Below are 23,175 nucleotides of genomic sequence, written 5' to 3'. Positions count from 1 at the left end.
CAGAGACTGACAGTTATTCTGAATTCTGCCAAAGGTGTTTTTTGCTTTGTGTGGGGCTACAGCTAGAGGCCACAGAGCCCAGGACAAAAAATAGAAGCAAGAATATCTTCTGTCCTCTAAAAATGCAGCCTTACACCAATTCATTTGCTCCCATTCCTGCATCCCCATGCACTCAACCCCCTTACACTCACAAGGTGTTGTGTCTGCCACTTTGATGTTTTTCTTCACCTTCATTTTTAATCTTTCCCTCTTCTTTCTAGGCTTATCCCCCCTTGCAGACCTCCTCTCCTACTCATTCCTCTGGACACTTTTCTATGTTTTCTTAGTCCCACCCCATAGCTGATCTACATACGTGAGGATGGCCATTAGTTCAGGGTTCTGCATGCTGTTAGTTTGTGTTGAAGGTGCTGTGTGATGACTCTGTCACCTTTACCAGAACTTTCTATGTACTGGTTCTCCAAAGCAGCAGAAAAAGACAACCCTTGCTAGGCGTGCTGCTGCTGTTAGTGAGGGTGACTGCTGCAGTCAGTCCTGTTCCTCAACCCTCCCTCCCACCACAACACCTCATAGTAGCAACTCTGGTTTTGTAAGGTGAACAGATGTCTATTATGGACATGATGAGATAGCTAAACTCATTATCACTTGTCATTTAGAAGAGAAATTTAAAACCAGGATCTCTGCGTCTGCGAGCCTAGTGTACTGTTTAGCCCAGAGCAAGTTGCCTAATTATAAGCCCTTGAAAATAAAGGAATAGAATAGAAACAATGGGGACATAAGGTCATTTTACAAAATCCCTTTGCAAGTCTTGCACTTATGCCAACAATAATCAAAGACATATCTGTGTGCCAGTGTTTTAATGGACTGAAAAAGCTCAGTAGTCAGCTTTTTTCTTAGGTTCCAGATGAAGACATAACTCAAGTCCCAGTGCTCTAAGGGCAAAAACAGAGCCATGACAAATATCACAAAGTTGAGTATTTTTGTCACTTGTGCATTTCTTTGCATAAATATGAATGGTATAGACAGAATATAGCAATAATTAGATAGCACTGTTTTCTTTTCTACATTCTAGATAGATGACATATTATTTTAAATAATTAATTATAGATTCTACAGGGTTCTGCACTGAAACTTTCACTTTCACCAGTAACTTGTCTTCAGATGTCATAAAAGTCTTTGTAGATGCCTTCAGGCAATTTAGTTTAGCTTATTCAGATATAAAAAAAACCCACTGATGGCATATCTTCAGCTCAAAGACATTTTACTTCACTTCTGAGAGGTTTCAAATATAAGTACTGGAAAAAGGAATCACATATAAGAGAAATATAATGCATCCACTCAGCAGCAGAAATAATTTAATATAAACTCACTGTTATAAATTAGTGAAAATTAATTTAAACATATGTAAAACAGAATATACCTGGACACAAATGTGTGGCTAAATGTTCTGCTCAACTCTTCCAGCCACCAGTTAATGGAGGAAAGTGACTGAGAGAAAAGTGCAATAGGGTATATCACGAAATGTCATGCTAAAATATACTCCAACGTATTCTATGGCATTTTTTTGTATTATGGGATCTTATGGTATAGTAGTCACCCAGAAATTAAGTTTTCTAACTCCATGGACTGGGATGTATACATGAGGAATTGCATATCTTGAACCTGGGCCTCCAGGCAGTGCTCAGCCCATGGCTGACACCTGGCAGCTCACTGGAACCTTGGGAGAAAGGGGCTAGCAGAGCGTTGGCTCACTAAGAGCTCCTCTGACAAAGTTCCTGATCGGGGGAGACATCCGGCCCCGCTGGCTGGCCCAGATGTTCTAAAGCCAGAACGAGGAACAGGAAGATATTTGAACAACTAGGTGAATCCCTGACTGGCTGCCCCTATGCACTCTGTCTACTGACCCGATTCCTGTTTTTTCCCTCCCAACTTCTTCCTGCCTCCTTATCCCAGATCCCCATCTGCTCCTGGTTCCTTCTTTCCTGCTTTGCTCCAGGTCCCTGCTCCTACACCCTACCGGCTCCAACCCATGGCCTGACCACTGGCTTATCCCCTGACTCTGACTCCGATCTGGCTTTAACCCTTGACTTGACTCCTGACTCTGCCTCCAGCTCTGACACCTGGCTTTGGTTCCTGGCACTTGACTTGAACCATGACTGCCCATGCCCTACTCCTTACAGTATGTTATAAACATTTAACACCCCTCTTACCCTGAAGCTGCTGCAACATGGTGCCTGTTATCTGTGAAAGAACAGATTTGCAGAGAAGTGTGGTGCCACCTTTTTATTACTTGGTCCAATTCCTACAGGTTTTTTTTTAAATATCCCTCTTTAAATGCACTTTTTGCATGAAGGACATTTGAACTTATTTTAATTTTCTAAATGTATAGAATTCTCCATCTCTCTTTGAATTCTGAAAGGTACTGTTCACATTCCAGCAACTGAATTGCATCTTAGCTGAACGGTAGTAACTAAGCTTAAGTGCAGTGAGATTTACAGCAAAAAATGTCCATATTCATCCAGTAAACAGGGAAGGCTAGATTCATACTTGTGCTGGCACTAGGAATGGAGAGGAAGTGGTTTGAACCTCCTTTATTCAGGGGCAGCTGAGGACTGGTTTAGCTCCCAGTAATTGCTGGGGTGCAGGACTGCCTTGATCATGCCTCTTCCTGTCCCCAGTCTTCCCTCTCCTTACCCTGAAATGCTGCATGTGCCAGGACTCCTGCAAACTCTATGCAGAGATGGTGGAGCTAGGTCTATCCCTGGAATAGAGGTTTCTGCAGCTGGAGTATTTCCAGAGATGGAGGAGATTATACTTGTCCAACAGCCTCTTTCTACCAGCTGGACTGATGTAGGGCAAATGATGTCTTGGTCTTAGAGTGTTTCACAAAATAATTAAAGAACATAGTGTAATATTGATTACAAAACACCTGTGGTACCTACATTACAGCACTCGTTATCGACAATGCAACTGCATTGCTTCTACGTCACTAGTGGAGAGAGGGCTCAGGAAATTTTGCCACTTTGTCATAAAAACTTTTTCAGAGCATGTTTTTATGTGATGGTGGTGAAAATGCTTGAGCCCTGTCTATGCTAACCTCACACTGTTGCTACCACTGGTTTAGCTTTGCCCTGGGTGGTAGTTGCTATAATATGGGGCACACATTTTCCCCAATGTAGACAAGGCATAATATTAACAATGACAGTGTTTTAAAATGAAAACAACTTAATCAAATAAACAATCGTTTATTGTTCCAATAACTCTCCTAAGAAGAACCATGTTTTTTTAAGACCAGTTGTAAGGAAAAGGTTCCTAGGTCAACAGACTCAAGTGACAAGTGCTCAAACCTGTAAGGTGTGGCAGAAAAGTGTTGCTCAGCCAGCAAGGCCCAGGGGAGTCTCAAACAGCTATCTGGGCAAATGTGACAGCTCAATTCTCAGTCTCCAGAGAAAGCCTGTTAAAGTAATTTTCAGCTTCCCCTTTTGAATGGAAATAAGGTGTGGATTTGACTACAGGATCCTTATTATTGCTGAGTATATTAATATGAAGCAGGTGTCTTGGTCAGGCTGTTTCTAGCAGATATCAGCGAAGGCCACATCCTTGTATCCCAGCATGAAAAAATCTTAAAAGAATAAAAGTTTCAGCATAGCTGCATGTTACTGGGTTGCTTGCTGAATTCACAGTCTGCCTTAACCATTCCCTCCCCAGTATCAATGTCTTCTGCCCTCTCCAGAATCTCTGTGACTCTGCTGTTACTTTACCTTTCATGGTTCTCCAGCCTTTTCCTTGAGAAAAGTTCTCTCCATTTTTATATTACTCTACCATCTGCTGCAGCTTATCAACAGGAGTCCCCATTCTGTTTTTTGCATTATACCCGATGTAATATTGATGGTATCTCTTGCTTTGTTTTGCTATGCGAGAAGTACTTGTGTTGGCATGACAGGAGCTTTTCCCACCTTGTTAGATACACGCCTTTTGTGGATGGACAGATAATTGAGTCTTTTGTCCTCTTTTCTAGCACTAAAATTGACTCCATTTTTTAAATAATATTTCACATTTATATGATGTCTATTAAAATATACCAAACAGTAAAAACTAAATATTTATAATCATTCTCTTTTTCCTCTGTTAAAAATAACTATTAAAAAATTCCCCAATCTTTAGCAAGTAAGATCTTCAAGGTCTTTTTAAAATTAGTTAATGCTGTGGCAACTCCCAGACCAGAAGTTAGGAGCACCATTCTGCTCCTGGCTGGCCCTGATCAAAATTCCTATTTTCTCTCATCTAAAAGGCTCAGAGGTTTGGTTCACAGGGTGGTATCAGTTTGGTAAAATATATGAGATGTAAGTACTTGGGCATTTAAATTATCAGCATGTATTGTTGTAGTAAGCATAAATTTGTATTTGCTAGGTGTGGTGTTAAAAAACCAGATGCGGTGGGTTTTTTCCTTCACTGTTTTTCCTAACTTGTTTGCATTTTCTTTTGTAGGACATTCTTATGCAAGAGGCTAAACGTAATTAAATTTGCAGGATGAAAAGATGGCACAGGCATTGCTGGTACCACCAGGACCTGACAGCTTCTGCTATTTTACTAGAGAATCTCTCGCAGCTATTGAAAAGCATGCCGCAGAAGAAAAAGCTAAAAAACCCAAACAAGATCATACAGACAACGATGATGAAGATGGCCCAAAGCCAAATAGTGACTTGGAGGCAGGAAAGTCACTGCCATTTATTTATGGGGACATACCTCCTGGAATGGTGTCCGAGCCCTTGGAGGACCTGGACCCATATTATATCAATAAAAAAGTAAGTGTTTATTAAGACTGCTGTTTGGATGCCTCTGTTGACAGTCGGGTAAAATTCTCTAGAGCAATTGAATATTTTTTCCTATTCTCTCTCTCCCTCTGTGAAAGTTAATGCATTATGTTGTTTTCATTATAATATATCTGATCCTTTAATCTAATTGTACCTTTCAGTATTTAATACTTGGAGAAATTACTGGAGAGTAATCTTCTACACAGAGTAGCATTATTCTATCAACTATTAATGATAGAGGTTAAGAGTTTAATCACTGTATTTTTAGAGCAATCAAACCACAACACTATACTGAAAGCCTATTGGCCTGACTCCAATCTGATTTATGCCACGTCTATACTGCTGTAATCCCGCAGGCTATAACTGAGTTATGCCTGATTGACACCAGATAAGTGGCACAAAATTGGCCTGAAGATTGTTGAAAACAGATTCTGGGATGGAGAAGGTTGTAGGTAACAGGGTAGTGCCAGCCAATCTTCAACTGGCAGTTTGTGGTAGGCATCATAGTAAATTTGGGATATGCAGAAGAGTTTTATGGCTTTGAAGGCTAGTTCAGGACGGGTGTTCTATGCATAAGAGGCAGTATGCAAAGGGTTCAAAGATGCTTGTGGGAGAAGTGGACAAATAAGCGGATAAAGCTGTGGATATAAAGTAGCAGCTCCGTAGCACGTAATATATTTATATTTGAAAAAGACTTTGTAACCCACAAGAAGCACATTCCAGCCCCCAACCAACTGCATAATCATATTGTCCTCACCCTGACAGTACCCTTCTCTGACTCCTTCCTGTGTTGTCATCTCCTATTATTTTCTCCATCTTCACCTAAGATTTGATTCTGCAACCCCTTACTCATGCAAGCCATCCCTTAAATTTACTATACACTTTACCTTATGTAGCACCATACATCCTAGGATCTGTAAATGAATATCCCGACTATCTCCAAAGGAGCCTGATAGCTCCACTTTGACTCTGCTTTTGATAACAAACACCATTCAGTAAAAGAGGGGACTGATTCAGCTGGCTAAAAGTCTGGGAAAACATCTGAATTTTGATTGTAAATATCCAACAACCATTAAAGAACAGAATCAAAATACTGAATGGAGGAAACCTCCTATAGGCATCACAGTGAAGCTGAGTCTTGAGGAAGAATTTGAAGAAGAGTTTTGTGGCTTTGAAGACTAGTTTAGTAAGGGTGTTCCATGCATAAGGGACCATGTGCAACAGGTACAAAGATGTATGTGGGAGAAATGGACAAGTAAGCAAACAATCACCTTGGTGTGACTATGTTTTTTCACCTTTCCTTTGTCTTATTATATTCTCAAGCCATGAAACATCAACTTTTTTTCAGTGTTCTTTTTTTCTCTTAAATTTATTTTCAGGGTTTTCATTGTTTTTCTCTTAAGCTCTCTCTTTCTAAAAGACCTGTTTTGATCCAGCCAGTCTGTTTTTATCTTCAGCATTTTCTTTGTTTTCTTTCTCCGCTCTCCTTTCTTTTCTCTTTCCCATTCCCTCCTCATTCTGTCTCTCTTCACTATTGCCTCTGTCCTCTTCATTTCTCCCTCTGACCCCAAGTTGTCTCTTTCTTTTCTGCTGTCCCTCCTGCTTAGACTTTTTTTTTTTGCACTCCCTTCCCATAAACCCTCTTCCCTATTTTTCCACTTCTCCCACAGCTCTGTCCTTCCATGGTATGACTGAACTTCTCCTTCACAAATAACCAACTTTTCTCCACAGGCTGGTACTCTGTTCTCTTATCATCCTACACATTGGCTTTTCTATGCCTGACTCCTCCCTGCCCCACTAGTGCTCCATCCAATGTTTCCTTTCTGACCGCATACCTGCGAGTAAGGAGAAGGGTACAATGCAGCATCAGCTGCTTTCAGGTTAGATAAAAACTGATGATTTAAAAAATCTGATTTTTTTAATTTAAATCAGATTTTTAATTAAATACATTTTTCTTTCTAAAATAAATCTATTTAAAACTAAATTTGAATGTATGACTATGTTAAGGCTAACATCTAGTATAATCTATTAAAATCATTTGAATTAAATGAAATAGTGTTCAAGCAGCCTACGTAACCTGCTGAAGTGAAAAAAATGAATCGTCCAGAAATTTTTGCCGAACTTGAGTGGTGGCCACTTTTTATACAGGAAATTTGCTGAGTCTGAAGCCAAGTACTGTGAAATTATTTGAAATTTTAAAAACCCACAAACAAACAATACTGTAAGACCTGTAAGATAAACTTGCAAGAGTTGGCAGCAATGGATACGCCGCCAGGAACTCCCTCCCTATTTATCCAGGTCCATCCAGCAATTCCCTTGCCGGGACCTTATCACTTCCAGCCAATTCCAGGGGGCACTTTCACCAGTTCCTCCCTCCCCCCCCCCCACCCCGTTTTCATCCAGGTCCCTCCAGCAATTCCCTTACTGGGACCTTACTGACCACCACCCTTTGTAGGAGGGGTTAAGGTGGACTATAATGATGGGGGGTTGGCTGACTAATCGCCACCCTGCACTTGAGGAGTTTGGCTGGCTGACCGGGAGAAGAGGGCAATGCTTTCTGGCTTGGGGCAGGAGGGAAGACATAAAGCTGCTGGAAGAGCAGTCAGCATGGTGGATGACTCACCACCTAGGAATGAGGGGTTTAAAAAAGTCAGCTGGGCCTTCCCCTCCCCACCCTTCTTTACTCAGAACAGGCTGGGCAGCACCTAGGTCACAAATATGCTGGGTGTTTAGCTATATCTGCTGTGGGCATTACTCTAGCTGCCCCACTAAGGGGGGGCTGGGAAGGAATTTTTCCCTTACCACCATATTGTCCAAGTGGAGTGGGGTTTTTTTTCGCCTTCCTTGCAGCAGGTTCAGGTGGGCTCTGTTCATCCATAGCATGACGGTCAGTAGGCCATATGTCGCAACTCTTTATTTAAGTGTATAGCGGATGTTCAGTGCAGGTACTCCATAAATTAAGGCACAAAAGAACAAAAAAATGGCTTGGAAAAGGAATTAAGGAGAGGTGCTTGGTAATTGAGCAAGCCAGGGGCAGTTGGCGACTCCTATGATTGGTACAGCAGGGAGCCAACCCCCCATCATTATAGTCCACCTTAACCCCTCCTACAAGGGGTGGTGGTCAGTAAGGTCCCAGTAAGGGAATTGCTGGAGGAACCTGGATGAAAACGGGGTGGGGGGGAGGGAGGAACTGGTGAAAGTGCCCGCTGGAATTGGCTGGAAGTGATAAGGTCCCGGCAAGGGAACTGCTGGATGGACCTGGATAAATAGGGAGGGAGCTTTGGAAGCCCCTCCCCCTCAAAATTGGCTGGAATTGGTAAGGTCCCAGCAGTGGTTCTGCTGGAGGGACATAAATTTTGCACCTGCACTGCACACATTTTATCCGCCGGGTTAGTCCCAGACATCTGTCTAATAATAAAGTTGTGGACTGATTAAACCCATATCTAATGTCTCCTGTCATTCTTTCGGCACAGCCAGATAATAGGAGGGGAAGCAGTGAGCAGCTTCCCACTAAAAAAAATCAGAAGACTGATAAAGAAGACATTACAAATGATCTAAATGTCTTAAAAATACTTATGAATTTTAAGCCAATATGTTTTTATGGCAATCTGAATTATGATTTTTAAATGCTTGAAATTGGCAAAACTGTAGATAGCTCACAGAGGTAAGATAAGTCCCCTTTTTCCTATATTGTACCATATTATAAGTTGAATAGCAAAAATGTACAAAAATATAAGTATAGAAGAAAAATTGTTGGTAGAGAACCTCTAGAGGAGGCTTTGGACTATATGTGGCTCGTCCAGCAGGGGCATCATACTAAATTGGTGTTTGGTGATTGTGGGAGGTCTGAACTTCACAGACCTGTAACAGAAGAAGGAAATGAAAAGGTAAACAGCCCCTTATTTTGTTCATTGGAATAATCACATGATACTAACATTGCTGGTCTCCTGTAGTTAGAGTTGCTTTCTTTAGCAGCATTGGTATTGTTTTTTTAAATTACAGCTCCAAGTTCAATATTAAAAATTAACTTGAGTGGAAAGTAAAGTAGATTCCAATATGTGATTACAAACCCCATCACTTACTAATGAAGATGAAATAAATTGCTCTTCTGTAGTTAATTAATGTGGAAAGAGAGTACATAGCTAATATATTAGGGTCATTTAGGCAACTCAACAAGTGTAGGGTAAAGAATAGCATTTTTTTTTTCATTTTTGGATACCACAGCAGTAGCTTGGTTTTGTGCAGTATTTTCAATTAAAAGGTTTTTGCATTACGTGCATTTTACCCGTTGTCTGATTCCTGTATTATTCTACAGCCAAAGTGTTTAAAAAAAAACCCACCCAATCTTCTGCTAAAAGCTAGTAGTGGACATCCTCAACAAACTTAAAGCTAATTTTTGATCATCAGTAAACTCAAAACATCATGTGGGGACAAGGATGTAGGATACGAAGGTTAAAAAAGACAAACTAGTCAGGGACTAGCTAACCCATTAGCAGTAATGAGTAAACTTCAGATTCTGTTTACTGCAAATGGCATCTGTTCTTAAATGTCTAGCAACTTTATTCTTTGAACAAAAGAAGAATGGACATCAAATGACTAATGAGAATTACTCATCCCTTTTCCTGTTGCTATCACTTATCTAATTAGCAGAAAGTACTTTTAATCATAGAGGTTGTTGCAATCAGGAGAAAATTGTGTATGAATTGGAATCTGGCAACTGACTTTGCTGCAGCACTGACCTTAAGATGGGCAGTATTTTCCCACCACCACTGACAGAAAGTCAGTCCTGGGAGTGGGAGGCAGTCTCTGTCAGCATGACTCCCTCCTAACAACAGACACATCATGTGGGTGGTCTTTCACAGCCTGATTTCCCCACGATATGTACCAGACCAATGACCTTGGGGAAAGGGCAGCTTCCTTAGCTTGGTATCTCCCCCACCAAAGTGGGGTCCATTTTACCTCCCACCAGAGAGGAGACCTTGTGGGAGTGAGGAAGTTAGGGAGAAGGCAGCATCTCTAATCACATACTAGTTTTTACAGAGTGCAAAGCAACTTAGAAAGCAGTAATATTAGATAGCTCTGCAGAGAGCATAACAAAGACTATTGTGATATTACAAAGCAGAGTCAAGGGATTTGACAAAGACTGAAAGGAACTGTAGTAATGCCCTGAAGAAGTTTCAGGAAGGACCAAAGAACAAAGTGAATCCCAAACGCATACACATTTGGAATAGAAATGACAAAAATCTAGAAGAGGATCACCTACAGGAAAGGCACCATTTGGAAAACACTGACTGTGTGTCCTTTAAGTCAACATGTAAATGACAATAAATACACAAAACTGAATGTTCACAGACAAAGTCAGTATAACTGCTATAACTGAGAACAGAGTTTGTCCTTTTGGACAGGGCCGGCTCCAGGTACCAGCCAAGCAAGCTCGTGCTTGGGGCGGCAGATTCTACGGGGCGGCATTCCGCCCAATCCTAGGGCGGCACGGAAGGTTTTTTGGGGTTTTTTTGGTTCCCCCGATCCGGCCGCCCTGTAGGGGGTGGAGGAGGGGAGCACCCTGCAGCAAACTCGGCAGCAGCCCGCATCCTTCCCTCCCAGCCGGCTAGAGCGGCGCAGAGCCCTCCCGGCAGGCGGCGCAGCGGTTGGGGCTGCGGGGCGAGCGCCCCGCTGAAGCCCTGGCCACCCCCCTTCTCTATCCCCTTCCCCCGCTCTCTCTCTCTTTCCCTTCCATTAGACCGGGCGCGCACTCTGCAGCACAGGGAGTCCCCCTGCACCCTGGCTCCAGCCGCCCTGTAGGGTTTTTTTGTTTTGTTTTTTCCCCTGCTTTGCCTCTCCGGCCATGCCACAGGTTTTTTGGTTTTTTTCCCCCTGCTTTTCCGCTCCGGCCGCGTTGTTTTTTGTTTTTTGTTTTTTTGCTTGGGGCAACAAAAAAGCCAGAGCTGGCCCTGCTTTTGGATCTCTTTCATGGTCTCAGGCTGATGGGACTGATGTCAGCTGGCATTTTTGTTATTCCCTTCATTTGCCTATGGACATACCGATTCAGGAAATTCATATAATTGATACTACTGTTATCTAAACTCAAAATACAGTGATTTTCTAATTATATTTAAATTCTTTAGGGTCAGAGTCTCATGCCTTTAGTCACAATGAATACAGTACTTTACAAGTAGCCCCATTTGCGGAGGATGATACTGCTAAGCTACAGTTAGTATATTAGAATTCGCCCTTAGCATTTAGATCAGGGGTCGGCAACCTTTCAGAAGTGGTGTGCCGAGTCTTCATTAATTCACTCTAATGTAAGTTTTCACATGGCAGCAATACATTTTAACATTTTTAGAAAGTCTCTTTCTATAAGTCTATAATATATAACTAAACTATTGTTGTATATAAAGTAAATAAGGTTTTTTAAATGTTTAAGAAGCTTCATTTAAAATTAAATGAAAATGCAGAGCCCCCTGGACCGGTGGCCAGGACCCAGGCAGTGTGAGTGCCACTGAAAATCAGCTCTCGTGCCGCCTTCGGCACGCATGCCACAGGTTACCTACCCCTGATTTAGATGTTGTTCATGTTTGAGTGCAATATAATGTATTTGATTTTATTTGTAACCTTGATTTTACTTAAATACTTGATTTTATTGTTATAAGTTGTCTTTATATGTCTGAAAATGTGTAATATAAATGAAATAAAAATACATGTTTATTTTAGTGATGAAAGGCCATATTTTGCTGCCATTAACACTGATGACAAAAATTCCCATTGATACTATATGCGTTGAATACCGATCCCATTAAAATTTCTATAACACAAATTTTAGAACATTAGAAAATTAACAGTGGATAACTTAAATCAGCTGTTTCCTTAGAAATCCGACCTTTACTTGCCACAGGTGATGAACAGAATAGGACTTTCATTTCTAAAGACTCATCCTACAAGGTGGACAGTTCCCTTGTCTGTCATTGAAATCCAAGGGGGGGTGGGAACAAAGTGCCAGAGTTGAAAATGCTATGTACAGTGTACTTTCATTGTGTATTCTTTTTTTCCAGACTTTCATAGTACTGAATAAAGGAAAGACAATTTTCCGATTCAGTGCCACATCTGCCTTGTACATTTTAACTCCTGTCAACCCCGTTAGAAAAATTGCTATTAAGATTTTGGTACATTCATATCCTTTTCAAGTGGTTAATTTTAAATGTGACTGTTTTAAAAAGTATCATTACTGAAATAACACTTTTCATTTAAATATACAAATAAATGCCCTTGTGTCTGTACATACATTCACTGAACATACTCCAATCACTCTTAAAAAGCATCAGTGTCACAACTGCAGTATGCAGCTCATCCCAAACCACAGAATTCCTCACTGAATCACCCACTACTGTCAGATTTTAAATATTTGGTTTTTAGATACAAATTTAGGCCTTTCTCCTTCAATGAGCTCTATGTGGGAAGACTCCTGCAGCCATGCAGAGCCCCTGTGACTTCATTAATAAGAAATAGCTGAGTCTGATCCTGTTACTCATGCAAATACTCCCATTAAGTCTGATGACACTAATTCACTTTAGAGGACTACTTACATAAATAAAGAGCTATTTGTATGGGCACATTGGTATTGTTTTTTTCATTAGGTGAGAAGGTGCTCCATAAGTGATCAGAATCAGAGAAAAGGAAGATTTTTCAATTATTAGACCACTTCATCAGATGCATGGAGTGGAAAATACAGGTGACCTCACACTTGGTAAGGCAACTCACATCTTTTCATGTATTTATACCTGCTCCTGTATTTTCTACTCCATGCATCGGATGAAGTGGGTTCTAGCCCACGAAAGCTTATGCCCAAATAAATTTGTTAGTCTCTAAGGTGCCACAAGGAATCCTCGTTGTTTTTGCTGATACAGACTAACATGGCTACCACTCTGAAATCTGTCAGTTATTACAGTAACAACTTAGGCCCTACACATCCTCCTGCATCATGATCTGCTAGCTTTGACCCCTGGGCCTGTGCAGAGTCCCATTGGCTCCACACACACATAAGGCTCAACATTAATGTATCTTAATGCAGAACTGCAGCTTTAAACAATAAACTAAAGGCAAAGTTCATGTTTGCAGCTACAGTATGTTTATAGTACCTGACATCAGTCATTGGTCATTTACACTGTAAGAAAATAGTCAGCATCAGAAAATTGAATGCTAAAATACAAGTAAAGCATGCACACTTACAACCCAATTTTACAAATGTCTCAGATCACTCAGCCTTGTAATATTAGGGGAGTGTAAAATAACCATAGTCCATGGAGTATTATCAATTCTTTTTTATGACTGCAAATTCACTTTAATCCAGTTAAGAAAGTGCAATCCACTGAAATATTATATTAAGTAGTATATTTATGCAATTAAAATTCATGCTCCTGCAATGAGCTTCCATGTAGCCCTATTGATACCTGTGACTTCAACTGAGCAACAGTGCAAATGTTGAAGAAAACACAACCAATGCACATGCAAGTAGCTAGTTTCATGTGAGTCCTAACTCATGTGAGTAGACCTCATCAGTAATCCTACTGGTTTTAGATGGGACTACACATGTGAGTAAATTGTAGGCTGTTATTTTTTGTTGTTGTTATTTTATATTACATTAACATCTGAATACATTAAATCAGGATTAGTCCACATTGTTTTAGGTGTTATACAAACATATGGGAAGATAAAGATAACATCCTGTCCCAGTCTGTATTGTGTTCAGATCAAGAAAAAAACTATACTTGTTTCATATTTTTTCATACCTAGGGATGTTGTAGATTTCTTTTAAATCCACAGCCTAATAGAATTGAAAGATAAATACATTGTTTCACAATGCAGAACCATTGTGCTGGATGGTGTGTTAATTAAGATAGATGAAATTACATGCAAACTTTTAAAGTTTTATTTAGTATAAGTTATATTACTTGTATATATATTTACACACTACATATTTTACTAATCCAGGTATTAGAATACTGTTGTGTCTTTTGGATGATATAATATATGAATGGCTTACATTCCTTGACTTCAGTCTACATTGTTCAGCATGCTTATTATGTGCACTATTTTGACCAACTGTGTATTTATGACCATGAGTAACCCTCCGGAGTGGACAAAGAATGTAGAGTAAGTTAAACATACTTATTGGAACAACAATTTTAGTTTGATGTAGATCCATTCAAGGAGCACTAATAGAAGGTTTACTTGAAAACTTGCTTATCTACACTCATAAGAGATTAGATTCCATGAGATCATCAATATCTTTCTGGCCTTTTCTCTTAAATTATGTAAGTGATTTAAAAATAGTACCTTGTTCTTCAACCTTCTGTCTGATGAATAGCTGAAGCTTTCCTGTGAGATATTACAGACTAAATCTTGTCCTTAGTGGCACTGATTTGCAAGAAGGAAAGGAAGCCTAGATAGCCGCAAACATGCATGCAAACACCTGTGTGCTTAATTTGAGAGGCCAGTCATTATGTCTCCAGAGTACATCGTAGTGCATGTGGACATTCACCCTGGCTTGAGAGGGTATGGCTGTCAGGCAAAAAGTGTATGGGTTGACTCTCACCCTCATGAAGTCACAAACTGCCATTAAAATAGGCGAACTCCCTCTCTCCCCGAAAACAATAAGAAGCGGAAAACCAGAAACCAGACACAAAGCAATAAGCAATGAGCTCCTGATTTCAAAGAGCAGCAAAGCAGTACTTTGTTCTGACCTGACATCTGGAATGCTGCCCTGTGCTAGCAGGACTCCTAGTGAAGTGAAGATACCAGGAAGCATCTCTGCTTCTCTTTGCTGCACAGGCTCATGGTTGTGTAGACAGAATTTAGTCCAATTATGCTAACAAAAATACAGCTATGAATTATTTTTTTTAAATATATTATTACACTCTAAATAAGGTTTTAACCACTTTCAGTTCCTTCCTTGCTCCCCATTAATCTCTGTATTGTCTCATGTTGGCTGGCCTCACCACACTGTGGAATCCCCATTTGGGGACTTCCAGAGACAAATGTAGTAGGGGATCCCTAGAAGGACAAATCCATCAGAAGCCATGGTCTTTGTGGCTGTTTGGAGCCTGACTACAGAGCAGAAGGGCCTCCGAGTCCACACAATACATGATCTTGTGTCTCCTTCAAGATCTTGGCATATCTCAGGAGATCCATGAACTAAATCACATCCCTTTTATGGTAACATGGTCTCAGACTGTTCTTGAACAATAAAAGATCTAGGCATTCTTTATTATGATAAAATTCTACTTATTTATTAAATGTATATATACAATAGTGATTAATATAGTAAGTTACAGGACCAGTTTTTCAGAAGAGGGCTCTGATTTTGAAACCACAAACAATTCTGTGCACTTTTTATAGCACATAGACATTTACCTACATGATTTGTGAAGGCAAACAGGTAACCAGCCATGTAAGTGCTAGGAAATGTACCTATAAATATTTGTGCCTGTAATTATTTGCAGGTGTAAAAATGTAGGCACAAACTGGAGGCTGAATCAAGCCTGTAGAAAATCAGCACAAGATATACACTTTGAAGTCTAATTTCATTTACTTTACAATTATTGCCTTCATATAACTTTGTAGACACATGAAATTTATAGGTTTCTCCATTCAATTCAAAAGAGTGTTCTTGTTTTTTTCATTATAGAAAATATAAACCTATTGCAAAAATGATACTGTATATAGCAACAGACATACAAAGACCATGTGTCTGTAATTCTTGCTTCGATACTTTTCCTTAGGTACACATTCACTGGAATTTATACCTTTGAATCGCTTATAAAAATTCTTGCAAGGGGCTTCTGTTTAGAAGGTTTTACTTTCCTTCGTGACCCATGGAATTGGCTTGACTTCAGTGTCATTTTGATGGCGTAAGTGGTTTAACCATTTTTTAAGCTTATGAGGGCATGAAATTAGTGGCAGCAAATAGCATATTATCAGGCATGCTCTGATTTAAATGTATAGAATTCCTCCAGCTAGTGATGTTTAGTTATTGTATGTATCACTCATTTTAGCATTCATAGTTCGATGTAAAATAATGCAGGAGCCAGCATGGCATGTCAGTCACTAAGGGACACTAATTTCATGTCCTACATTCTTTCTGCTCACCAGAATGGAAGCCATCCCTTTGACTTCATGCCACCATACTACTATCACTAAACTGATTTAGCTTTATTAGCTTTTCAAATATAAAATTAGTGAGTTTCACTTCAATGAAATTTAAATGTACTTGATGACAATAAGCGTGTAATAAAGCGAGATGAACTACAGAGAAAGGTAAATTGCTGACTTAATTTATTTGCTAAAATCACCAAAGAGGTCTTGATGAAAGACCCAAGTAAGTAGCAAAAACGCTGCCTAAATTCTGAATAACTGTGATTTAATCCTACAGGTATGTAACAGAATTTGTAAACCTAGGCAATGTTTCAGCTCTTCGAACTTTCAGAGTATTGAGAGCTTTGAAAACTATTTCTGTAATCCCAGGTAAGAAGTAATTGGTGTAAGGTGTTAGGCCCCTTGTATCTCCAACTGTTATCTGTGTGCTGTCATTGTGTTTGTGTGTGAACTCCCCTATTACAGATATGTGACAGAGTTTGTGGACCTGGGTAATGTCTCAGCGTTGAGAACGTTCAGAGTTCTCCGAGCATTGAAAACAATATCAGTCATTCCAGGTGAGAGCTAGGTTAAACACTGAGGCTGACTTTAGTTCCATTGAAGTTGAATTCACTTCTTTTTAGTATAAGCCTCTGTACTCACCACTCATATTATTTAAAAAGTCAGGAATCATCAGACAGCAATATGATTCTTTGCCTTTTTAACATTAGCCTTTTTCTTTGCAAAATCAGCCTTTGAGTTTAACAAATTCTTGCATGAAACATCTACAAAATATATAGTCTGTGGATTGTTGGGACACTTTTTTCTTTTGCATTTTATTATGACAAGTTTTCTCTTTCACATTGTCAAAGGTTTAGTGCTGTGGCTTTCTTATTGATTTGAATGTTACCATTTATTGCAATCACTGAAAAAAGAAATCAGTTTTAAAAACTGATAGCCAAACAGAGAAAAAGGGAGCTTGATTTGTAAAAAAATTAGCAGGGGCACTGCATATGGGAATTACAGTAATTACCTTTGGAAATTTGAATTCTCTCAACTCTAGTTTTACATATTGCTATGGATTCCTATTTAATAATGGTTTGGAATGGAGGCAATGGTAGAACATTAAAAATAAATAAAATTTAAAAAAAAGGAAGATTTTTCTTTACATGTTGTTCATGTATTTGGGTAACCGACGACTGATAAACTTTCCTGTTTGTGAATAAAATAATGCATTAGGTGTATTTGGAACATACGTACACTGCATATACATAAACAAGAATTTTTTGCTGTTCATTCATCTTCACAAGCTATGAGGCTATTCATGAAGCTTTACTTTTTTACAAATAAGAAAATTATTATTTTGGGCTTCTGCATGAAATCTTAAATGTATAGGTAGCACATGTGATACTTTTTAATACATCTTTGAATTCCTTTGCATTTGCAGGCTTGAAGACTATTGTAGGAGCCCTAATTCAGTCTGTGAAGAAGCTCTCAGATGTAATGATCCTGACTGTGTTTTGTCTGAGTGTATTTGCACTAATAGGGCTGCAGCTGTTCATGGGCAACTTGAGGCATAAATGCTTGCAGTGGCCTCCAGACAATTCCACTTTTGAAGTAAACATTACTTCCTACTTGAATAGCACAATGGACGTAAATGGTACCTTTGTTAATACAACTGTGAGCACGTTTAACTGGAAGGAGTACATTGAGGATGAAAGTAAGAACTACTATTAAACTGCGACTAAAAGATCAACAAAACAGATGCAAATACAGAAAGGGATATATTTTCTTGTATACTGATATGGTATTACATACAGTGGTCAAAAATAATTCAGATATGATAAATAAAAAAGTTCCTAAATAAACTGGGGAGCACTCAGCATCTGAACAGTTTTGACTTAATTATACATTATATTTATTTGTACTTTGACTTAATACTTTTTTTATTTATTCAGATACTTTTAAAAATTATTTCTCAACAGCTCATTTTTACGTTTTGGAAGGACAAAGAGATGCCCTACTTTGTGGTAATAGCTCTGATGCAGGGTAAGACACTTTAAAAAATACTCTGTTGTGCTTTTAAACAGGATACAGTAACTGGAGATGAAACCCAAAATAAAATCAGGTGTCTACCTTAATTAGAACATTTACTATTCCGTATTTTGTGACATTGGAAAAGTTTTTGTAGTAATTTAACATTAGATGATTAATTTTGGACTTCAGTTACCAGAGGAACTGGCTCTGGTCAAGGTAGTCTAATCTCTGGTCATATGAAATACTCACTATCAACGTTTGTTCCTGCCTGCTTGAAAAGCGATGTTATATTCATGATAAAAATATTCACTTTGGTATAGTCCTTTTAGAGACAAGTAACACTGAATGAAAGGTGTGAACTGAGAAGAATAAAGTCAAGAAGGAGAAAATACAAAATATGATTAAGATAAAATACAAAATTATTAATATAATTAAGGCACAGTGGTGACTGCATAGTTCAAGGATGTACCTTATTTCCATTTCAACCCTGATTCTGTCTCCTGCTTAACTTTCCCCAAAATTATTTTTGCTGCAATGGTTTTGTGTGTGAACTTCTACCAAAAAACAAGTTCTGTACAAAGTTTGTGATTCATCATCTAGGGGTCTGCTGCATCTTGATCCTGCTTGACTGCACAAGGAGATAAGGGGGAGAACTTATCTCTTAAGCAGTCACCTAGGACCTTTTTGGATTATGGAGCAAGGCACTGAGGGGACAGCAGAGGTTGATTGCCTGTTATTCACCATTCACAAATGTGGCTGTTGAAATTCTGAACTAAATGGTTTGACAGGTTTTCATTAAGGAAAATAAGCAAGTGCTACTTAGCAACAAAATACAAACTAAAGGGGCATTTTTCATTTATTTTTATCTTAGCTAGGTTTTTGGGAGCCTTCTGGAATGGTCTTAAAACCCAACATTTTAATTGACAAGAGTTTCCTAAAGAACAACTGTCCAAAAATAATAGATGATATGGCAAATGAAAACAATGCGTTTTGTTCTGAAACATAACACAGAGTCAGAGTGGACTGAAAGTTAATTATAACACCTAATTTTCTGTCTTCACGCAGTCAATGTCCAGAAGGATATATGTGTGTGAAAGCTGGTAGAAATCCCAACTATGGCTACACGAGCTTTGACACATTCAGCTGGGCATTCTTGTCACTCTTTCGGCTGATGACTCAGGACTTCTGGGAAAATCTTTATCAGTTGGTAAGAACCTTGTGTGAATCAAATGCTAAGTATTATTTGATATGGTAAAATTGTATGAATGAACATATTCGGTTGTGACTAGGGCTGTCGATTTATTGCCGTTAACTCACGCGATTAAAAAAAATTAATCATGATTAATTTTTTTAATTGCAATTAATTGCACTGTTAAACAATAGAATACCAATTGCAATGTATTCAATATTTTTGGATGCTTTTCTACATTTTCAAATATATTGATTTCTACTACAACCCAGAATACAAAGTGTACAGTGCTCACTTTATATTATTATTTTGATTACAAATATATGCACTGTAAAAATTATAAACAAAAGAAATAGTATTTTTCAATTCACCTCCTACAAGTACTGAAGTGCAATCTCTTTATCATGAAAGTGTAACTTACAAATGCAGATTTTTTTCTTACATAACTTCACTCAAAAACAAAACAGTGTAAAACTTTAGAGCCTACAAGTCCACTCAGTCCTACTTCTTGTTCAGCCAATAGCTAAGACAAACAAATTTGTTTACATTTACAGGAGATACTGCTGCCAGCTTCTTATTTACAATGTCACCTGAAAGTGAGAACAGGCATTCACATGGCACTTTTGTAGCCAGTGTTGCAAAGTATTTGCGTGCTAGATATGCTAAATATTCATATGCCTCTTCATGCTTCGGCCACCATACCAGAGGACATGCTTGATGACGCTCATTAAAAAAATAATTCATTAATTAAATTTGTGACTGAACTCCTTGGGGGAGAATTGTATGTCTCCTGTTCTGTTTTACCTGCACTCTGCCATATATTTCATGTTATAGCAGTCTCGGATGATGACCGAGCACATATTTGTTTTAAGAACACTTTCACAGCAGATTTGACAAAACGCAAAGAAGGTACCAGTGTGAGATTCTAAAGATAGCTAGAGCACTCGACCCAAGGTTTAAGAATCTGAAGTGCCATCCAAAATCTGAAAGGGATGATGTGGTGAGCATGCTTTCAGAAGTCTTAAAAGAGCAACACTCCAACGTGGAAACTACAGAACCCGAAACACCAAAAAAGAAACTCAACCTTCTGCTGGTGGCATCTGACTCAGATGATGAAAATGAACATGCCTTGGTCTGCTCTGCTTTGGATAGTTATCAAGCAGAACCCGTCATCAGCATGGACACGTCATCTGAAATGGTGGTTGACGCATGAAGGGACATATGAATCTTTAGCACATCTGGCATGAAAATATCTTGTGACGCCGGCTACAACGGTGCCATGCGAACACCTGTTCTCACTTTCAGTTGACATTGTAAACAAGAAGTAGGCATGATCTCCTGTAAATTGTAACCAAACTTTGTTTGTCTGGGTAGACTGAGCGGACTTGTAGGCTCTAAAGTTTTACATTGTTTTATTTTTGAATGCAGTTTTTTTGTATAAAATTCTACATTTGTAAGTTCAACTTTTATGATAAAGAGATTGCACTATACTACTATGAGGTGAATTAAGAAATACTATTTCTTTTTTTTTTTACAGTGCAAATATTTGTAATAAAAATAAATATAAAGTGAGCACTGTGCACTTTGTATTCTGTGTTGTTATTGAAATCAATATGTTTGAAAATGTAGAAAACATCCAAAAATATTAAATAAATGGTATTCCATTATTGTGTAGCAGCACGATTAATTGCGCAATTAATTGTGATTAATTTTTTTAATTGCTTGACAGCCCTAGTTGTGACAAAACCCTTCAAACTACTACTTATCAGAGCATGAATTGCATCACTAACATACTATCAGACTATCAGTGACATGACGCATTTATATGGAATTGTTTTCCCCCAGACGCTACGAGCTGCTGGAAAAACATACATGATATTTTTTGTTCTGGTGATTTTTTTGGGCTCTTTCTATCTGGTGAATTTGATCCTGGCTGTGGTTGCCATGGCCTATGAAGAACAGAATCAAGCAACACTGGAAGAAGCAGAGCAGAAAGAGGCAGAATTTCAGCAGATGCTTGAACAGCTAAAAAAGCAACAAGAAGAAGCTCAGGTATTTTTTGTGAAGAAAATGTACTCTGTCTGTTTCTGCACATTCTTATTCTTATGCCTAAAAGTCGACGGGAAAGCACTCAGCGGTCAATTTATCACGTCTAGACTAGATGCGATAAATCGACCCTTGCTGGATCGATCACTGCCCATCGATCTAGCGGGTAATGTAGACAAGCCCTAAGTTCACCATAAGATTCTACAGGTAAAAGATTGGTGATTACAATGTTACAGAAATAATGGAGAATTACAATGCATGATATTGATGACATCCTGGGGTTACAGATCTCATAATAGTTGTGAAAAAGTCGGGTGGCATTAAAAGAAGTTGCTTCTGGTTTACAGTCTGCGAGAGAATGTTCAGAGCTGCTCTATTTAATAATCCCTCTCAAACATTCAGAACAAAAAAAGACTGAAGGAAAGGTATTAGTACTAGGATATTCTCATAGACTTCGTTCCAGCAAAGTATTTAAGCACATACCTAGTTGTAATCACACTGAAGTCTATTAGGGCCTTAGAAAAGGATATAAATCCTTTAAGTAACAAAGGGTTGATGGGTGGAATTACTTCTTGGATAATCTCTTATAACAATCTTGTTTACTGGGAAAAGCAGACTTATTGTAAATAATGTTACAAGAAAATGTAATTTTTAATATACACCTGTTGTATGAGGGTTTATTATCCAAAGACAAATTGTCTGAGAAGGTTTTATACGTGAGAACCCAACATCTAATTTCTGGGCTTGCATTTCCACTGCCTTGCACCTAGTCTAGTAATTTATGTAAGTACAAATTGGGTGTAAAATGCTAGCAAATCAGAATCCTCTAGTCATTTACACGCGTATTATTTTACACATACTTTGACCAGGTATAAATGACTCTATAAGGTGCAAGGCAATGGATAATCAGGCCCCTCTATCTTTAACTTGAAAAGAAAGATTTCTTCACTATCTGCATTAGAATATATATATTTTAGCCATTAAACATTGTCACTTCAAATCACTCAGAAAGGAGCAGAATTGTGGAGAATAAAAATATATATTAGCAATGGTACATCCTTTTTTCAAATTTGGTATTGATATTTATTGTCATTGATATGGAATTGTTCAAAAATTTAGCCATTATGTGTATTAACATTTAATATAGACTTTACTTTCTCTAGTACTTTTCATACATTATATTAAAAAATGCAGTTCCAATGTTAAAAACAAAGCTCTATAGGCAAGTAGGGGGATAAGATAAGGTTTCAGGCAATATCTGAAAGCTGACGGAGATTAATTAAATTGAAGGATATCTGGAGGCTATTCCAGACAGCTGCCACTGTACTTGTGCATTTGCATGAAGCAACAGAGACTGATGCTAGATGAGCAAGGAGAGGGGGCAATAGAGAGAAACAAAAGCTGGATAAAGTCTATGCAAAATTATTGTTTAAATAAATGGGGAGTCAGTGGAGTAATCTGAGAATAGGGGTGATGTTGCCATGTTTCTTTGTGTGTATGAGAAAGTGGGAAGGGTGCACCCATTACAGGGCAGGTCACTGGGTCCAACTGAGTTGTGATTAATGCAGGGCTGGAGGTGGAAAAGGGTAAAAGTCACATTTTCACTCCTTCAGTGATTAATTCATCCCCAAACAAAACTTAAAGCAGCCCTCAGCTTGTTCAATGTTGCAAAAACTGGAATGGTCTGGTAGGCACCACCTGAGTATCACCAAAGCTCAAGGGATTCTGGCCGCATCCCCCTCTTGTCTCTGACCCCTCTTTATTCTGAGGTTGAGGAAGAGGATAAGAGCAAGTGGCATAGAACCTTATATCATCTTTATACCACCTGGGGATTTCCCTGTGTCAGGAGAATCCCCATCTGCCTTGTTAGTGAAACATTCTACTTCCTGAAGAGCAAAAAAGCAGCCAGATGGGGAACCAAGAATCTGGCCCCACATTCTTATTGTAGTCAATTGAGTGGGATAA

The 23,175-nt window shown here is 38.7% G+C and overlaps 1 protein-coding gene across 17 annotated transcripts in view; it reads left to right on the top strand.

The window, feature by feature from the left end:
* Positions 1-4,494: 4,494 nt before the first annotated feature.
* The window catches only part of LOC123378558 (sodium channel protein type 2 subunit alpha-like), a 93,618-nt gene continuing 74,937 nt past the window's right edge, over positions 4,495-23,175 (top strand). For 7 of the 17 annotated variants that reach the window (XM_045032532.1, XM_045032527.1, XM_045032530.1 and 4 more), the window contains exons 1-9: positions 4,495-4,802; positions 11,861-11,979; positions 13,869-13,958; positions 15,587-15,715; positions 16,425-16,516; positions 17,386-17,658; positions 17,924-17,987; positions 19,041-19,182; positions 21,010-21,216. In XM_045032532.1, coding sequence (XP_044888467.1) covers positions 4,536-4,802; positions 11,861-11,979; positions 13,869-13,958; positions 15,587-15,715; positions 16,425-16,516; positions 17,386-17,658; positions 17,924-17,987; positions 19,041-19,182; positions 21,010-21,216 — 1,383 coding nt within the window. In that variant the 5' untranslated portion in view covers positions 4,495-4,535. Of the gene's footprint in view, positions 4,803-11,860; positions 11,980-13,868; positions 13,959-15,586; positions 15,716-16,236; positions 16,329-16,424; positions 16,517-17,385; positions 17,659-17,923; positions 17,988-19,040; positions 19,183-21,009; positions 21,217-23,175 lie in introns of all 17 variants that reach the window. The other 10 variants (XM_045032533.1, XM_045032531.1, XM_045032521.1 and 7 more) reach the window with 5 other exon arrangements.

This window comes from Mauremys mutica, chromosome 10, assembly GCF_020497125.1.
Source record: "Mauremys mutica isolate MM-2020 ecotype Southern chromosome 10, ASM2049712v1, whole genome shotgun sequence".
In the NCBI taxonomy this organism is placed as follows: Eukaryota; Metazoa; Chordata; order Testudines; family Geoemydidae; genus Mauremys; species Mauremys mutica.
This window is presented reverse-complemented; position numbering and strand designations above follow the sequence as displayed.